Source organism: Elephantulus edwardii, unplaced genomic scaffold (assembly GCF_000299155.1).
Source record: "Elephantulus edwardii isolate Elephantulus edwardi_28Jun2011 unplaced genomic scaffold, EleEdw1.0 scaffold00102, whole genome shotgun sequence".
NCBI classification, from domain to species: domain Eukaryota; kingdom Metazoa; phylum Chordata; class Mammalia; order Macroscelidea; family Macroscelididae; genus Elephantulus; species Elephantulus edwardii.
In genome coordinates, this window is record NW_006399852.1 from 734,153 (window position 1) to 751,265 (window position 17,113).

Sequence of the window (17,113 nt, forward strand, 5' to 3'; positions counted from 1 at the left end):
AAATTGACAAAATGTCAGTTACATAATTAGGCTACGTCACAATCCTGTGATTACAACATAAATTTAAATGCAAAAGCTAATAGAGCTTGGACTATCTGTGGGTAGAATTACCTGCATAATTTCAATGCACTATAGTGTTAAGAGACTGCACTGTCAACCCGAAGGTATGCAGCTTGAAACCACCAGTTGTCCCACAGGAGAAAGTTTGGCAATTTCCTCCTCTGATATAATTTACTGCCTCTCACAACAAATTGAGGGGTCAGCTATTAGTTGGTTTGGACTTGGTTGAACACAGTATCAACATTAGGCTGACTCAGAATACAATCGTTTTCTTAAAATTACAACGCAACAGGGCAACTTTCGGGGACTTATCATGAAACTAGCAGACACTCTGTTAGAGAAGTTTTCCTGAGAAATGCCATTGATACAATCTGTCAGTTAATAAATGCCTTCTCCTTGTTTCTGGTACGTTAGTACCCAAGGAAGAGTAGACAAGCAGAAGCCCATCCTTCCATCTGAGGCCTATGGCCCACTGCTGTGGTTCTGTGAAGTAACTCTCGCAGGTGTTCTCTGGCCCCAAGCATGGGCAGGCCTTACATGCTGGTGACACCAGGCCAAGAAGTCAAGGAGACTGCTCTCTGATTTCTAACCAGGTATCTCCAAGAGCACCTTTGCTATTTTCAAGTTCATAAAAAACCAATGAGCTGTAACTTCCCGAAGTCTGAATGTGGAAGCTTTTCATAGAACCAAAGAACACACCCATTATGGGACTGAAAATGTAAATGAGTGCCCAGACTAAATAGTTCACAAAGTCACATCTGTTTTCCACCAGGAGGTAAACTGTAAAAAAAAAAAAACCAAAAAACAAACCAAGACATGAAAGGAAATGCAGAGTTATAAAATGCTTTGTCAGGTAAAAAGAAGCCCGAGGAAAGGGGGGAAAACAATCCTAGAAGTGGGTGGCAGCCCCTGTCGCACCTACCCAGATGAGGTCATGAGAACAAATAGCCTCTGACTCCAACGAGCCCGTGGACCGTGTGTCGTGGAACATGTGATGCCCTGCCCCAAAACTTTAAAAACAAGTCACAAAATCCAAATTAGAATATAAGTTTTTTAATTTTTATAAATAACTTATCTGTTACAAAGATAGTTTACCCAGCTAAATCACAAAACCATCAACTCAAGATATCCAAATTACGTTTTATTAATAAAACAAGTAAAAACTGATTTATCAATCTTCACATAGAACTGCAGATGAAGCTGAAAAACAAGGCCTACATTTAAAACAAAATGCATCAAATGCAAGGGCTTTGGGTCTATTGTCTAGTCAACCAGAAATGTCGTATTTTTCCTCATATACAAAACACCCTGCCCGGGAGCCGAGGCTCAGGCGTCATTAGCTCACCTGGGGCACCCTTGTTCTTGGAAAACAGGGACAGTGGGTGACAGTCTACATGGTCTCGCTTATCTTTTAGTTACATTTCAGCACTTCCCTTAGCCCCATTTCTAAGCACTGATATAGTTTCATACATCTGTCTTTTTAAGTGCATAAGGTTCTTTCTTTTTCTTGATTTCATTTTGTTATATACATTCCTGGTCATCTGAATATTTCTTTTTCTTATAAAAATATATCATCAAAATACAGAGATGCTTGAGGTTGCTTCAGTGTTCAAGTTTGCTTGTTTTTCTTTTTTCCAGCTTTTCTTCAGTTGTCTTAAGTACGACTAGCCTTGTTTTATAAATACAGGCGCTATCCTGCCTCCACAGCAGGTTCAGAAACGGACTGCCCAGCCAGTCAAGCATGGCGACGCTCTGTGAGAAGGGCTCCGTAAGAAGGGCCGCAGGTCCTGCTGGTCTGGAATTGGTGATCTCCTGGGAAAGGTCTGCAGGACATCAGGCAGATGAAGCAAGCTCAACCTTGTTGCTCTGTCAGTGGGTTCGAATACTTTTTGTTTTGGGCTTCCCTGGGGAAGACATACGCTGCTGTGCCTACCGCGCGGGCGGCCTGTGGCTCTCCGCCGCCGCCTCCTCTGCTCCTGGCGCAGTATCTGCTGTCCTCACAGGATGGGGGGCTCGGGCGGGGCACGCTCAGAGCGTGGAGAGGACAAGGGTTGTGTGCATAGTTTCATTTCATTAATGCTTTTTTATTTTAAGGCATTGTTTCTCTCAGGTAAGGCGTAAAAAGGGACATGATCGTGCTTAACCACTAAAAGGGAAAAAGAAAATTAGTTAACAACAGACTATTACACTATACATATAGAATTATAAGAAAATGATAAAGGAGCAAAGAAATCACTTAAGCAGACTCAAGAGATCTGTACAGTACGCAAAGCGCGGGGTGTTTCACTGCACATTGTACGGACAATGCGTGCTGCTCTCCGTCTCTGCCAACGCCGGCTTCAGAGTGAAGGCGTGTTCAGGGAGGACAAGACCAGGCCAAAGACACCGCGGCTATGCCAGGTTCATCCCCATCCATGGGCACGATGCGGCAGCAAACAGTTTAAATAGCTGAACCTTGTGTGTGTAGTGTTTCAACTGAGAGCTTTAAAAAGAAAAAAGCCATCATTCTTTCGATTCCTTCCTCCTGTCAAATTTCAGTAGTGACACGAGAGGAAAGGTACAGGGCACACCCAAGCACTATATACTGAGAATCAGCCATCCCGGATGCTGGTAACACGGGACACGCCTCGGCAGCAGGCCAAGTCTGAGCAGGCTCCCTCCATGTGAGGGGTTTCACTGCCTATGACATTCGACTGAGGTATTAGGAGCTCTGTGGGCTGACCCTGGACATTAGCACACCACCATGTCGTCACACCTTCAATCTGAAAAAATCCTATGTAGCAGTGAAACTTTTCCCCTGACGACAGACTAGATTCTTGAACTTTAGATGTGGATTTAGAGAAGATATAGGGCCTTTTGGCTCAGAAATGCCTTGGCATCTCACACTGTTCACAACGGATTAAGGCTGGATGGTTCAAAAAAGTACAAGCCGTGCAATTCCACTGCGCTCCCTCATCGTCTTCCGTGTCTTGACTCTTTGGTGTTTTGATGGTGGACCGTTGATCTGCAAACAAACAAATACACAAAAAGCAATTACTTTCCCAGTAAAAAGAAATCACAAAGTCTAACAAAGGACTGGCAATTTCACATGCTATCTGCACCACACAGCATGCTAAGCAGAGTGCGCCTTGCTGAAATGGGCCATGCCTAATCATCACCAACCTCTGCCGGGTCTGTAGTTTCCTCTGGGATGTAAGCACTTCATTGTATTTATGAAAGGGAAAAGAGTATTGTTCTAATTTACAACAGGGAAAATGGGAGTCAATTTCCTATGACAAGTAACAGTAGACTCCCATAGTATCACTTCGAATTGTGAAAACACTGACAGTGTATTTAAGGCTTCCACTATGGTCAATTATGTTAAATGTTCTTTATCAGAAAGCCTAGTTTTGAAAAATGCAAAAAAAAAAAAAATTAACTTCTCATGTGTCAATTTTATATGAACAAGAGACCATGGAGAAATTAGTGCAAAAAGTTCTACTGTACTTCAATATACCTAATAGTGTGCCTCAAAGGTTGTTTCTAAGATAAAATGACACTTAAGAAATGCCTTTTTTACTTGAGGCCAATTATTAATTTAGTACAGTGCTCCTATTAATTATTTTGGGAGTACAACTAAAAAGTTCCTTAAGCAAAGATGGCCAGACTGTATCTCATGTACTTTGCTATGTTATCAAGAGAAACACACCATGCTTGGAAAAATGGAAGCAAAAAAACCAGACGGACTGACAGGGCGCCTGAGAAGTGGTCATGCACAGGGGCTGTGAGTGAGGGTGGTGCCGGGCTGACATGCCTTGTTCTACCGGGTACGGAGTCACCCTGAGTCAGAGCTGACTTGATGGCACCAAAAAACAATGGGAAGAGAGCTTGCATTACTGGATTCCTCCTGTCAAGGTTTCCAGTTTGAAGCAGTGTTTGTTAATTTGCAAACTCTAAATAATCTACCAAGTTGCTAATGAAATAGAAGCTTTTTGCTATTTTAAAAGAGAAATACTGTGCTTAGTATGTGAGAGTCTTTTTGTAACAAATTTAAAAGAGGGACTGTTTGGCACTTGAGTTTCCTTTTACAGTAGTTGCTGCTGAGCTGCTCGTGACTCATGATATCCCGGCAGGGCAGGAGAGAAACACACTTCCCCAAGGGTTCAAATGACTGCTGTCTAAGAAGCAGATATCCAGGTCTCCCAAGGTTGACACCTTTCTTGGTAGATGTTAACCTTCAACATCTTGACTAGCAGCTGAGTGCTTAACTGCCTGTGTCCCCCAGAGAGAAGATAATCAGTGCTATGTGCCATCGAAGTGCCTGCTACCCATAGTGACCCTATGTACAGCAGCTCTGAAGCCTGCCCTGTCCTGAGCCAGTCTCACTAATTCTGACACACCAACCCCCATTGCCTCAGTTATTGTTATCAATCCATTCTCATTCGAGGTCTTCCACTCCTGCACTGTGCCTTGACCCTTCCCAGCATGATGTCCTTCTCCAAGGATCAGTCCCTCCTAGCCACGTGCCCAAAGTATGTGAGCTAGAACTTCAATATCCTAGCTTCCAAGGAGAAACTTGGTTTCACCCTCTCCAAGACAGGCTTATTTATTTTTTCTTGCCAGTCCACAGTTATGTTCAAGACTCTTCTCCAGCAACACAACTCAAAGGCATCGATTCTTCTTCTGTCATCTTTAGTCATTGTCCCGCTCTCTGATGCACAGCAAATAACTGAGAATATCATGGCCTGGATTAGTTGTACCTTAGTCTCTAGACTGACACTGTTGCTTTTCAGTACTTGGGAGAGGTTCCTGACAGCAGATTTTCCCAATGTAATTGGTCTTCTGATTTCCTGACTGCTGGTGTTAAAGAGTGTTGACTGTGAGCAACCTCAATCTCTTCTCCATCTATCATGATGTTGCCAAGTGGCTGGCCCAGTGGTGAGAATCTGTCTTCTTGATGCTGAGCTTCAATCCATACTGAAGACTACATACAGTCCTTGAGCTTCTGCATAATCAATAGGGGACTACATAGATTTCTGTTTTAAATTTTTTTTCTTACATTTGTATAATCTTGTATACTCAGACTGAATACTTAGGGTGTTTGGAAGACTAAATAGCAAGCAGAAATAAGGATAGGAGGAAGTTAGATTGTGAAGATTGACATGTGATTTCTATAGCCTAGCTGTTAAAAACACATGCATATCCCGAACGAATCATAAACAAAATGTCTCCTTAGCTTAGCCTCCAGACAAAATATGACGGGTTCCTTATTTAAAAAAAATATATATATAGAATACAGGCTTCTATCTATTGTGGAAATGCTTTCACATAACAGATTTTTTTTCTTACATACGTAAAAGTAGTCTTTAAACAAAGAAATTTTGTGCAACAATGAATAAATGGAAATCCAAGTTTTCTGTAAACTTTAAAATAGCAATAAAAAATTTAAAAAGGAAAGAAAATTTTTTTAAAGGTTTCTTCCTCATTATTTGTTAAACATTTTAGAGAATACAAATATCTGCATTTGAAAAATTTTCTATCAAGATCTGCTACCTAGGGGAATATATAATGACTCACGAGGTGATGAATCTTACAAATTCATCAAGAGAGTTAAAGTTTGAAGTACTTTTACAGTAGAAGGTGGCTAAAAATACCAATGATGTAAAACCTAATTTTTCAGTATGTTAAGTTTTCACATTTAATGGATACACTACCTTTGGGTTTTGGTGGCACAGGACCTACAAATCCAATATTGTCATAAAAGTTATGAATAGCGCTGGGATTAAAATGTGGTCCTGAAATATATAAAAAGTAAATATATCAATGTTTATTGCTCAAAAAGACTTAATTTTTTAAAAAGCAAATATTTTCTTCCTAAATATCATAACAATATGAATAAAGTAAATGCTTTTATTTAGAACCTTTCATCTCAAATTCCATGTGAAACTCTCCAAATAGCAAAGGTGGGAACATTCCTCAGAAAGAGGCAAGTGGTAAATTGGGGAACAGGCCAAATGAATGATGTGAAGATGCCATGGAACCAGAGCTCTGTTCTAGGTGTCAAAAGAACCTAACAGGTAATTAACAGTTTAAAATTATCAAACATGGACGTAAGCAACTAAACAGTTTTGCCCAAGCATAAAAAACACTAATGTAATGGTTCATATTTTAAAACAAAAAAAAAAACATATTTAAGGAATAGACAGAAATTCTGGACTAGCATGAACTATCTTTTTCTTTCTAAAATTAAATTACGGCCTTTCCCCTCCTAAGAATATTTCAGGGTAAAGAGATTGTCAACATTTTAAAAGACATGAAATAAAATTAACCATCTCTCAGTTAAGTGGATCTGGGAAAACAGCCCAAGTGTGATCAAGGATTGTTTGGTGGGCTTTCTCTCTCTCCTATTTTATGTTCCATTATTTCTCCAACTTCAGAATTAGGAACCTTCCATTTATTAGTCTATACAACAAAATTAAGTGGTAAATGTTTCTTATTACAATTAAGTAATTATGGCCTGGCACTAGAATCTCAAGTACAGAAAATTACTATTGACCTACATATGTGTAAACCATATTTATATTTATTTTCTTCAGAAAATTACTATTGACCTACATATGTGTAAACCATATTTATATTTATTTTCTTCTTTGTCTTAACAAATAAGAAGTGCTATTGAGAAGGAGGTGCTTTTTAATTATATTCTTAAAAGTTTGATTAATAGGGGAAAAAAGAAAAGAAAAAGTATATGAGTTACATATTTTAATTATTATTAACTTAACCAAAAGCAAACCAAACTGACTGTTGTAAAGTGGAGTCCAACTCACCACGACCCTATATAACAGAGCAAAACTGCCCCAACGGGTTTTCCAAAGTTGCAAATATTTACAGAAGCAGAATGCTACATCATTCTGTCACAAGAGTGGCTTGTAGGTTTGAACTGCTGGCCTGATGATTTTAGCTGCCAGAGCTCCTCATTTAACAGAATCCACTAATACACACAAATCAGTACTTTTGACAATATAGCCAAACATATGAATTAACATTATTATCTTAAAACATGACTAAAGCAGATTTGAATAATAGAAAATTTATCAAGTTACTCTTCAATCAAATACATAATTATGTTTTTTTAAAAAGAATGAATAAGGCCCCAAGTTTTCAGCACCATCTGGCTCCAAAGTCAAGTCCTTATAGACAGTAGGATAACGACTGACAAGTCTGTCAGCCTTTGTTAAGGAGATGGAAAATGAAGACACTGAGTGTCAGCTGAGTTAGCACAGGCCTTACCTCGGGCTTGGAAAAGATCAATCTCTTTGGTCAGACAGTCAATGTCAATCTGGAGTTGTCTATTACAACTTCTCAACTGCTGCATTTCCTCGAGCTGAAAAAGAATTCCATGCAAGAAAAGGCCAAATTTAATTCTCATGTCATGAGCCAACAAAAGGCAGTGTTTGGAAGGAAAAGAAGTACCGAGAAGAAGTGACAGAGTCTTTATAGAGAACCAAACCTTCCCAGTTTGCTGCCCACCGAACCTTTCCATTCAAACACACAGGACCCAAAAGAGAAGACTTACTGAAGGTATCTGAGATATGGAATTCGATCTTTTCAGGCGCCTTCGAGTGAGATTATTTTCCATCTCATTGACCTCAGATTTTAATTTATCCAGCTTTTTCTTTTGAATCTCAAGCTCTCTTTGAAGCCGTTCCATTCTGGCCTTCTGGTGTACCAGTAAAGCTGTAATACATATTAATAAGCATGAGCACCCACCCACCTTAAGTGAACCTTTAAAACCTGCCTCAACTCAACAAATGAGTAAACAGTTCTATGATAAACAAGGATTTTCTAAGGATTCCAAAGTCATAGTAAAACAATACTGTGAGTTTAAATACCCCCAAAATAAAAAATTTAACATCCTAACAGTTTTTAAGTATTTGAAGAGACAAATGCCACTCTTAATGTCCAAGAAGGTTGAATTTTATAGGTATACTAGAAAGGAATGTGGACTAGGTCATGTAATCTGGATGGACACAACAAACACAAAAGGCAAGTAGAGTATTCTACCCACACGAACACTAATGTTAAATGGTTCATGTTTAATAAATACTCCTACTCTAATCAGATTACATTTTATGAAAATATTTTCCCAAGATTTTTAAAGAAACAAAATAACTAATCCGTCTTGGAGGATGAATGATGAACTGTTTTGAAAACCTCATTAAACCATCAACCATGTTTTTTGTGATCCATGCATTGAATGAATGGAAGTCTTATTTTTTAGGATACTGGACTGGATGTAGCGAGAAAGCAATTTACTTTTTTAAAAGTCTGTGATACCATACCAGAAGTAAACAGGCAGATCTTGAAAAGTACAATAAATAAGGAACCTACAGAGAGGAAAACAGCCACAAGAAAACTCAAACAGATAACAACAGATTAGACTATTGGTGAAGTCCTCTTTGACCAAATTAAAATTTTTACAAGGAATAAATTAAAAAAAGGCTTGTTTCAGTAGCATGTAAACTATTAAATAAGGAAAAGCCTTAGTATACAAAGGTGTGTGCAGATCACGTAATCCATTTAGAAGTCAGCATTAAGGTATGGAGTGCAGGGGTTATTCAACTCAACTAGTTAAAAAAATTGGGAGCCCTCTGGTTACTTGGAATTGTGCTGCCAACCCCAAGGTACGAGGTTCAAACCCACCAGCTTCTCTGTAGGAGAAAGATGGGCAGTCTCTCCCTGTGAGATTTACTGCCTGTGGAAGCCAGCTCAAGAGTTGTATGAGTGTCGGTTCTGACTCTATGGCCCTCAACAACTGGTGGCCGACCTAGTGGATACGCAGTTGCACTGCCAGCCCAAAGAACAGCACCAGTTTGAATGCATTAGCAACTCGATGGGAGAAATATTAGCACCTTCTTCTGCAATTTACAGCCTCTGGAAACCTGCTGCAGGGTCAGCTGTGAGCTGGTTCCCCACCCGCAGCAATGAATTTTTGCAACAATGTTTGGATCAAGGCACATGCAAAAGCAATGAAGAAAACAGGCAAATATCCCTGCCTTTATGAGCTACACACACCCTGGATAAGGGAGAGAGGCGGAAAGTGGAGAATAAGACTAAAAATAAGGAGCACACAAACTATGGCTGAATCTATGGCTCACATCTGGCTTCTTGCTTGTTTTGTAAATAAAGTTTTATCTGGAGTCCATTGATGCTCATTTGTTTACTTAGTGCCTGTGGCTCTTTTGTGCTCTCCCAGAAGAGCTAAAGAGCTGCAAGCAGAGATCATGTGGCTGGCAGGATCCTATGGATTCATGACATATGGGCCTTTACCAAATCTGGAAGCATTGGTGAGTATGAGTATTTTAAGGTCTTTTAGTAAAACTGGGACCATCACAGTACAGAAAGGTCCAAAGTGAAACAATCCAAGACAGACAAATTCTCTGCACTTCTGGCACCATCTTAGGGGGCACAACAGCAGCAGCCAGGCACTGGAGGAATTCAAGACTGGTGCTCTGAAGACAACAAACCCTTGGCCAAACTGGTCCCACCTCTGCACCAGGACCCCACAGGAAAGAGGCATGCTCATGTCTGGGCACAACCACTGTGTGCTTGTCTCTTCGGTTTTTCTACAATGTATGGCATGCAATTAAAAAACAAAAACAAACAAACAAAAAAACCACAGGAAAATACGATAAAAACCCAACTCTTAATCAAGAGATAAACAGAACAATCGTCAATAGAACTAAACTTAAAGACGATCCAATTGCTGGAGTAATCAGATGTTGGTTTAAAAGAATGCTGATTATTCTGTTAATGCATCTAGTTAAAATGGTTGACAATATGCAGAGAGATGGAACTTTGAGAAAGGATGAAAAGTTATAAAAAACATTAAAATGCTAAAAAGAATTTATTCTCAGACAAAAAGAATTCCCTAAATTTATCAACTTTCTGGAACAGTCTAACACATATGGGCACTGATGACATAGGAGGAAAGAAAAACAAGGTAGAAGAAATAATAGTGAAAATGCATTTAAAATAAGAGAAAGACAACAAATTACATATCCAAGAAGCCTAGGGATTCTCAATTAGAATTTCAAAGGCGCTCCAAAACCAAAAAAACCACAGCAGACACATCCTAGGAACACAGCAATGGTTACGCAATTAGCTGCTGAATGGTTTGAAACTGAGTTTCTTCTATCAAGATTACAGTCAAGCCAACTCTAAGGGCTCGTTCTATTTTGTTATGTTGGGCCCTTCTAAGTTGAAAAATGGCTTGAAGGCACTAACATCATCACTACTACCACCAGACACCCTGATGACACACCAATCACTGAGAGAGAATCTTGAAGGTATGTTGCTGGCTGGCGCTGAGCAGCACAAAACCCTACCTCATACCGCAAAGTTGTCAATGATTTTATCTTGCTTTTATCAACAATCAACACCCTTGGTGCCAGCAGTCAGGAGACACACTGCATTGGGCAAATCTGCTGTCAGGGTCCTCTCCAAAATGACAAGCAATGATGTCAGTTTGAAGACTAAGGCATGCCTGCTTCAGGTCATGGTCTTTCCAATCACTTGCTATGCACCTTGGAGCTAAATAATGAATCAAGATGACAGAAGAATTAATGGGTTTGAGTTGCAGTGCTAGAGAAGAGTGCTGTGTATCGATCTTGTGGGCTACCAAGAGAACAAACAGATATGTCTTGGAATAGGTGCTGTCAGAGAGTTTGTTGGAGGCAAAGCTTCATCGTTTGTACTTTGGGTTGGCAGTGCAGCTTTTTACCTCTATACCACCTGAGCTCCCCTTTGTCTCTCACGGTCTGGACATGTTTTCAGATGAAGCTATTCTCTTTGAGAAGGAAATCATGTTTGGAATGGTGGAGAGTCAGCCAAAGAGAAGAAGACTCCCAAGGAGATGAATTGACAGTTGCAATGGACTCATGTGTATCAGAGATGATAAAGATGGCAGAGAACAGGTCAGGGTTCAGATCTGCTGTTCACAAACTTGCTGTTGAGTCATACTCAATTTGGCACCTAACAACAATATCATGTCATGTCATCACAATCTTCTGTGCTTAAGCATACTGTCACAGCCACTGTGCAAACCATCTCACTGAATAAAGGTCTTTCTCTTTTCTGAGGAGCCTCAACTCTACCAAGCATGAGGTCTTTCTCAGGAGACTCATCGCTCCTGATAGCATGGCCAAAGGATGAGAGGCAAAATCTCACTAGTTTCCATTCTAAGGAGCATTCTGGTGGTGGTGGTGATGTGCCGTCGAGTTGCCTGCAACTCACAGCGCCCCTATGTATTCTGGTGGTACTTCCTCCCAAGAAAGATTTGTTTGTTCACTTGGTGGTAATCCATGATATATTCTTCACCAATATCACAATTAAAAACCAGAAATTCTCTTTTGGTTTTCCTTCGTGATTATACAACTTTCACATGCACTGAAGATACCATGGCTTGGGTCTGTACATCTTACATCTTTAAGTGCTTCAATTCTTTACTTTTTGAAATTGGACCTACGCTCCAATCCTGATGCCACATTCTCCTTCATAAAGTCCAGCTTCTTAGAATACCTGCTCAGTATACAGAATGAAGAAGTTATTAGGAAAAGATATAATGTTGACATATACCTTTCCTTATTTAAAATGATGCAGTATCCCCTTGGCATGTTTAGACAGCTCCTAAGTCTATGAACAGGTTTTGCAGGAGCATAATTAAATGTCCTGAAATTCCCATTCTTTTAAATGTTATCCATAATTTTTTATCACCCATATAGCTGAACACCACAGTCAATGAAAGACAAATTTTTTTTTTCTATTATCTGCTTTGGCCAAGATAAATCTGATTATCCCTTTACAGTCCTCTTACAAATTCAGCTTGAAATTTATGGTGGGTCCTTACTGATGCAGTGCTTCAGCTGTTTTTGAATGTTTGTAAAGATTTTACTTGCATGTGATATCAGTATTGTAATTTATGCATTCTATTGGATCACTATTGTTTGGAATGGGCACAAATATTGATCTCTTCCAGCTGGTTGACCAGGAAGCTGTCCTTCTAAGTTCTTGGCATCCCACTGACTGAAACACTTCAATTAGCATTGTCAATTTCGAAAGCCTTACTGTTTTTGCCAAGGTGTTCAGTGTAGCTTGGACGTCTTCCTCCAGTACTCCTGGTTCTTGATTTTATATCCTTTGAAATGGCCAACTAACTCTTTATGATGCAATGTGTTCATTTTTTGATGTTTCTTGCATCATTTTTTATCTTCCCAAAAGAATCCTTTAGTAATGCAACTTGAAGCCTTAAATTTTCCTTCAGTTCTTGCAGCTTAAGAAATGCTTCTTCCAGCTATAAAAAGTAAGCACTATTGCTTAAAAATAAACCGCCAAGAATCAAGAAAAAGAGAATTCATACATATTTTCTCAGGATAGGATAATTATTTTGCTACAAGCAAGGTGCAATAACTAATATGCCTACATTTTAGGCATTTCTGTATATGTGTAATAAATTAAAGGTACTAATTATACTTTTATTGCAAATGCTGCCAAGGTAACAAATTGAAGAGGTTCAACTATATTAGGGTTGGACAGAATATATTTAACGAAACTATAACTCTTAATTTGCATAACATACTTAAACTGTAACTCTGAGTATTTTGAGTTTGTTGACTTAATTATTTGATAGTTATGAATTAATATATCATAACGTTTTGTGCAGCTAATAAAAAAAAAGTTTTTTCCCTTTTGCTTTTCTAACTCCCTATCTCTACACACTGTAGAAGTTCCTTGCTTTGCCCAGCTGTTACTTCATAATATCTTCCTTTTATTTTTAGACAAGTTTTAGAATCTCTCAACTTTTGTTTTGTTCTTGTATGATGTCTTGATGACATCCCACAACTTGTTTAGTCTTTGGTCACTAGTGTTTAATCCATGAAATCTGTTTTTGAGAGTCACTAAATTTAGGTGTATTCTGGCACTCTTGTTTTAATATTCTTTAGCTTAACCTTGAACCTGAATATGAGCAACTTACGGTCACTTCTACATTCAAGCTCTGACCTTGTTCTAATGGATGATACTGAACTTCCCCATCATTCCATTCCATAGTATATTACATCTGGTAAGGGTCATGTGTCAGTCATTGCTTTATTTATTATTTTTATTGGTTTGTTTGTTTTTTTTAAGAAAGGTATAAGCAGTGAGTAAGTTATAGGCCACACAAAATTCTATCATGCAATCTCTGGCCTCATTTTTATTATCAAGGTTGCATTTTCTGTCTACCACTTCTCTTTTTTTTCCAACTTGTGCACTTTAATTACCAATTATACTACCTGCATATAAATGCGAATGTCATATTTATTGATTTTCCTTGTACTTTCATGGCTTGCCTCCTCTTCACTAACAGCACTATACTTCAGGATAGATCCTGAAATTCTCTTATGAAGATAAATGTGATACTACTCTTCGATTCTTCCTACTTTGTGAGACCATTGCTGTTCACTGTTTTGGAGTTGGAAATGACTCACAGCTGATCCTTCAGCAGGCTTTCAGTGGCTGTAAACTGCACAGGTGACTGACTCCCCATCTTTTACACTTGGAGCAACTGGTGGTCTCAGTCTGCTTGCACACTGCTTACCCATAGGGGCTCCCTACTGTAGATCATATGACTGACTGTCCAACGCAAAATGGCAACAATGAAGAAACTTTTTTTTAAGTGACTTGGGGGAGGGAGGAAAATATGTACAAGGAATGAATGAGCATCCAAATTTCTGTAAACTTTCATTAAAACCACACACTCACAATTTGAACAAACCCCAAAACCCAAAGAATCAACAAACAAAATGGCTAATACTAGTTCATTTCTGTTCATTAATGCCAAAGATACAGATCTCTCTGTATTGCTGCCAATTCTTTCCTGATAACTTCCAATATTTGTATCTTGTTCCATGTTCCAATTATTAATAGATATCTGAAGCCATTTCTCCTCACTTTGAGTCATGCACCACATCAACAAATCAAATTTCTTTGCTGGTTGACAGGTTTACTCCATTTACTTCAGTAAGGGAGTTAAGGTCCTCTGAGGAGGTAGCTGTGTCCTATCTTTGAGAGGCCTTAGGGAACTCGGGTAGTATAGTCTGTGGAAAGGTTCACTGATAATCCAAGACCCTGCCCCCCTGTGACTGGAAACCACCACAAGATCTAAAGGAGAAAGACAGGCAATCTCCTCCCATATTATTTACACCATTGGAAATACAATGGAAGGTCAGCTATGAGTCAGTTACAATTTCATGGCAGCAATTCGAGTAAAATTAGAGGACCTCACCTTCTGGCTCTGTATCAGACAATGTTCTGCTGCCACCTGAACAGTGTGTCGGTTGTACACTATTTCAGGAGGGAATGACAAGGTTTGTTTGCTAGTCTTACTCTAGAAGCCTCAATGAAACCTATTCACCATGGGTGACTGACAGCATTTGAAATATTGTCATAGTTTCCAGCATCTCAGCACAAATGACAGGCTGGTGGTGGCGAAGACAAGTAGAAAAAAGGAGACTGATGTACTGGGCAGATACACCACTAACATAAATGCAGTATTTAACAGTGGTCATTTTTAGAAATATTTTAAAGGGGGAAAAAGTTATCTTTTAGAACTTTTATTCTATATGGAAAGTTGTTTTCAAATTTATCTCCTAACTAATACATCTTAGAACATACCTGCAGAACAGGTCTTCAAATATTCTGCCAGCCATCTATATAGCTCCATTACTAACACTTGATGTAAGGGTTTCTTTCAATATAGGAAAGCAAACCTGAGAGCTAAGAACTACAGCATTACCACCTCCTATAACCACGGAGTTCATTCTGATTTACAGAGACTCTAAAGAATAGGGCAGAACTGCCTGTAAGGTTCCCAAGAATGAAATTACATGGACAGTCAACAGACTGCCCCCTCTTTCCCCCACTGGGCAGCTGTTGGGTTCAAACAACTGACCTTTTGGTTGACAGCCAAGTGCTTGTTCACTGCATGAGCAGGTCTCCTTGAAACTGGAGAGAAGGCCAGTATTACCAGCAGATTGCCTTTGAGCATCCAACAGAAATGGGATGTGGAAATGACTTTATAGACATAAGGGGGCCCTGGTTCTTGAGGGAGCTCTGGGGGTTTAGTGGTAAAGAGCTGTGCTGTCAATGGTTTGAATCCAATAGGCGTTCTGTGGGAGAGAGGCCGTCAGTCACCTGTCCTGTGATTTACTGCCTCTGAAAACATACTGGAGCTATGGAGCGGTTCCAATTGGATGGTGCATAACAAAAGCAACAACATGGCTGCTAAAGATATTACTGTGAGAAAGTTTCTGAAAGTCAATGAATACATTCCTCAGAATGTTCTGAGATAGACAAAACATTACATTCTTTCACAAAGCAAGCAGGTTTTGCAACAACTAAAGATCTGGCTCGCCCTCAGTAGTAAAGGTAAGATAATTTCTTAGGCTGAAGTGTTAAAGCAAAATATTTTAAGTTTATAGCCATGTTACTTAGTCAACAGCTATTTTTCCAGTGAAAACACATTGTGTGTACTGTAGAGTCGGAACTGACCCATGGCTGACCCTTTCTCGAGTTTTCAGAGGCAGGTAATCGCATAGGAGGAGACTGCCCAGCCTTCTTCTGGGGAGCAGTGGTAGCCTCGAACTGCGTACCTGTGGGACTGCAGTGCAACTTCTTGCCATTAGGCCACCAGAGCTCCCTAAAACATGGTAGAGCAGAATTATACTATAACTGTATTACAAAACATCAGCATCTCATTAATATGTGCTACATAATTAAAAGCAAGTGAAAATGCTCTGAATACTGCAGGAAAGCAGTGTCATCTTTATTTCTTATAATTCTTTTTCTTATGTTTCTGAATATCTCTATGTTCACCTCACCATTCACCTGTGGCCGGGAGTTTTAGACAAAAACTTCAGAAAGAATAAACTCAAGAGGAAAGTCAAGATGAATTTCTAAAAAATCACTTTGAAAGTTCAGCTAAAACAAACTTCTTTTGTAGCTATTGTTCTGCTTGCAATGAGAACCTTCACTGTGCAAGAGATTAGTGCCTGTCCATTAATAAACAGCATCAAGAGACTCACAATGAAGAATGAACTAGAACATCACTAAGAAATGTGTGCACTGACCAGCTTCCAGGAAACGAAGAAGGGCTGGGTGCTGACACAGGAGATAAAAAACATGACAGTTTTATTTCCAGGGTCTAATATGCAGACTGAAGTTATTGGGTCAGGCTAAAAATTTACTTTTATGCTTGTTACTGAAAATAACTATGAAAAGAGATTTGAGTGAACCATGTATACTGGTTTTTTGCTTGCTGATTTGGTCATAAAAACAATCAATGAAGCACATTAAGGCGAGCTCTGGTGGCCTAGTGGCAAGAAGCTGCACTGCAATCCTAGAAGTACGAGGTTCGAATCCACCAGATGCTCTGCCGGAGAAGGAGGGACAATCTCCTCCTGTACCTGTTGGATCTGATTTGATGGTACACATACACAAAATAATAAAAATAAAAAAAAAGAAGCGCATTAAGTGGTATAGATTACAGGGAGTTTTGTTGCTAACTCGTTGGTCATGACTTCCTATGCACCTTGCAAGAAAGACAGGCAATCATCTACCGGGCTAGCTGAGCCTTGTAACCCCAGCAGAGGATCAGTTATGAGTCGCTTCCAACTCAGTGGCAAGTAGCAACAGCTGTAGTATTTGGACAAAGCAATTCAGTCCCAATTATAATGTAGAACTGCTAGGCTCATGTCCTTACACAAGCAATCCAGAAGTACACACTAATATAGAGTGGATTCTTTACACAGCCCTGACTGGATAAGCTGAAAGGAAACTCTCTCCACCTCCCCTTCCCTACATATTGACCACCACTGACTTTATGAACCACGCTATGAAAACTAGCCAGAACTGATGAGTTTCTGAATACTGCATTATGTAATCTTCTTCCTCTGGAAAATAACAGAGGAATACAACAGGCTCAATCCAGTAACAAAAAAAAGAGTAAGGAAAAAGGCATTGGGTGGACTAGAGATTG

At 39.4% G+C, this 17,113-nt stretch overlaps 1 protein-coding gene across 2 annotated transcripts in view; it reads right to left on the minus strand.

The window, feature by feature from the left end:
- Window positions 1-1,093: 1,093 nt before the first annotated feature.
- The window catches only part of TAB2 (TGF-beta activated kinase 1/MAP3K7 binding protein 2), a 52,229-nt gene continuing 36,209 nt past the window's right edge, over window positions 1,094-17,113 (minus strand). Inside the window, exons 4-7 of one of the 2 annotated variants that reach the window (XM_006891647.1) lie at window positions 7,616-7,776; window positions 7,330-7,423; window positions 5,754-5,834; window positions 1,094-3,064 (exon numbers count right to left, since the gene is read on the minus strand). In XM_006891647.1, coding sequence (XP_006891709.1) covers window positions 2,922-3,064; window positions 5,754-5,834; window positions 7,330-7,423; window positions 7,616-7,776 — 479 coding nt within the window. In that variant the 3' untranslated portion in view covers window positions 1,094-2,921. The remainder of the gene's footprint in view (window positions 3,065-5,753; window positions 5,835-7,329; window positions 7,424-7,615; window positions 7,777-17,113) is intronic. The other variant, XM_006891648.1, reaches the window with a different exon arrangement.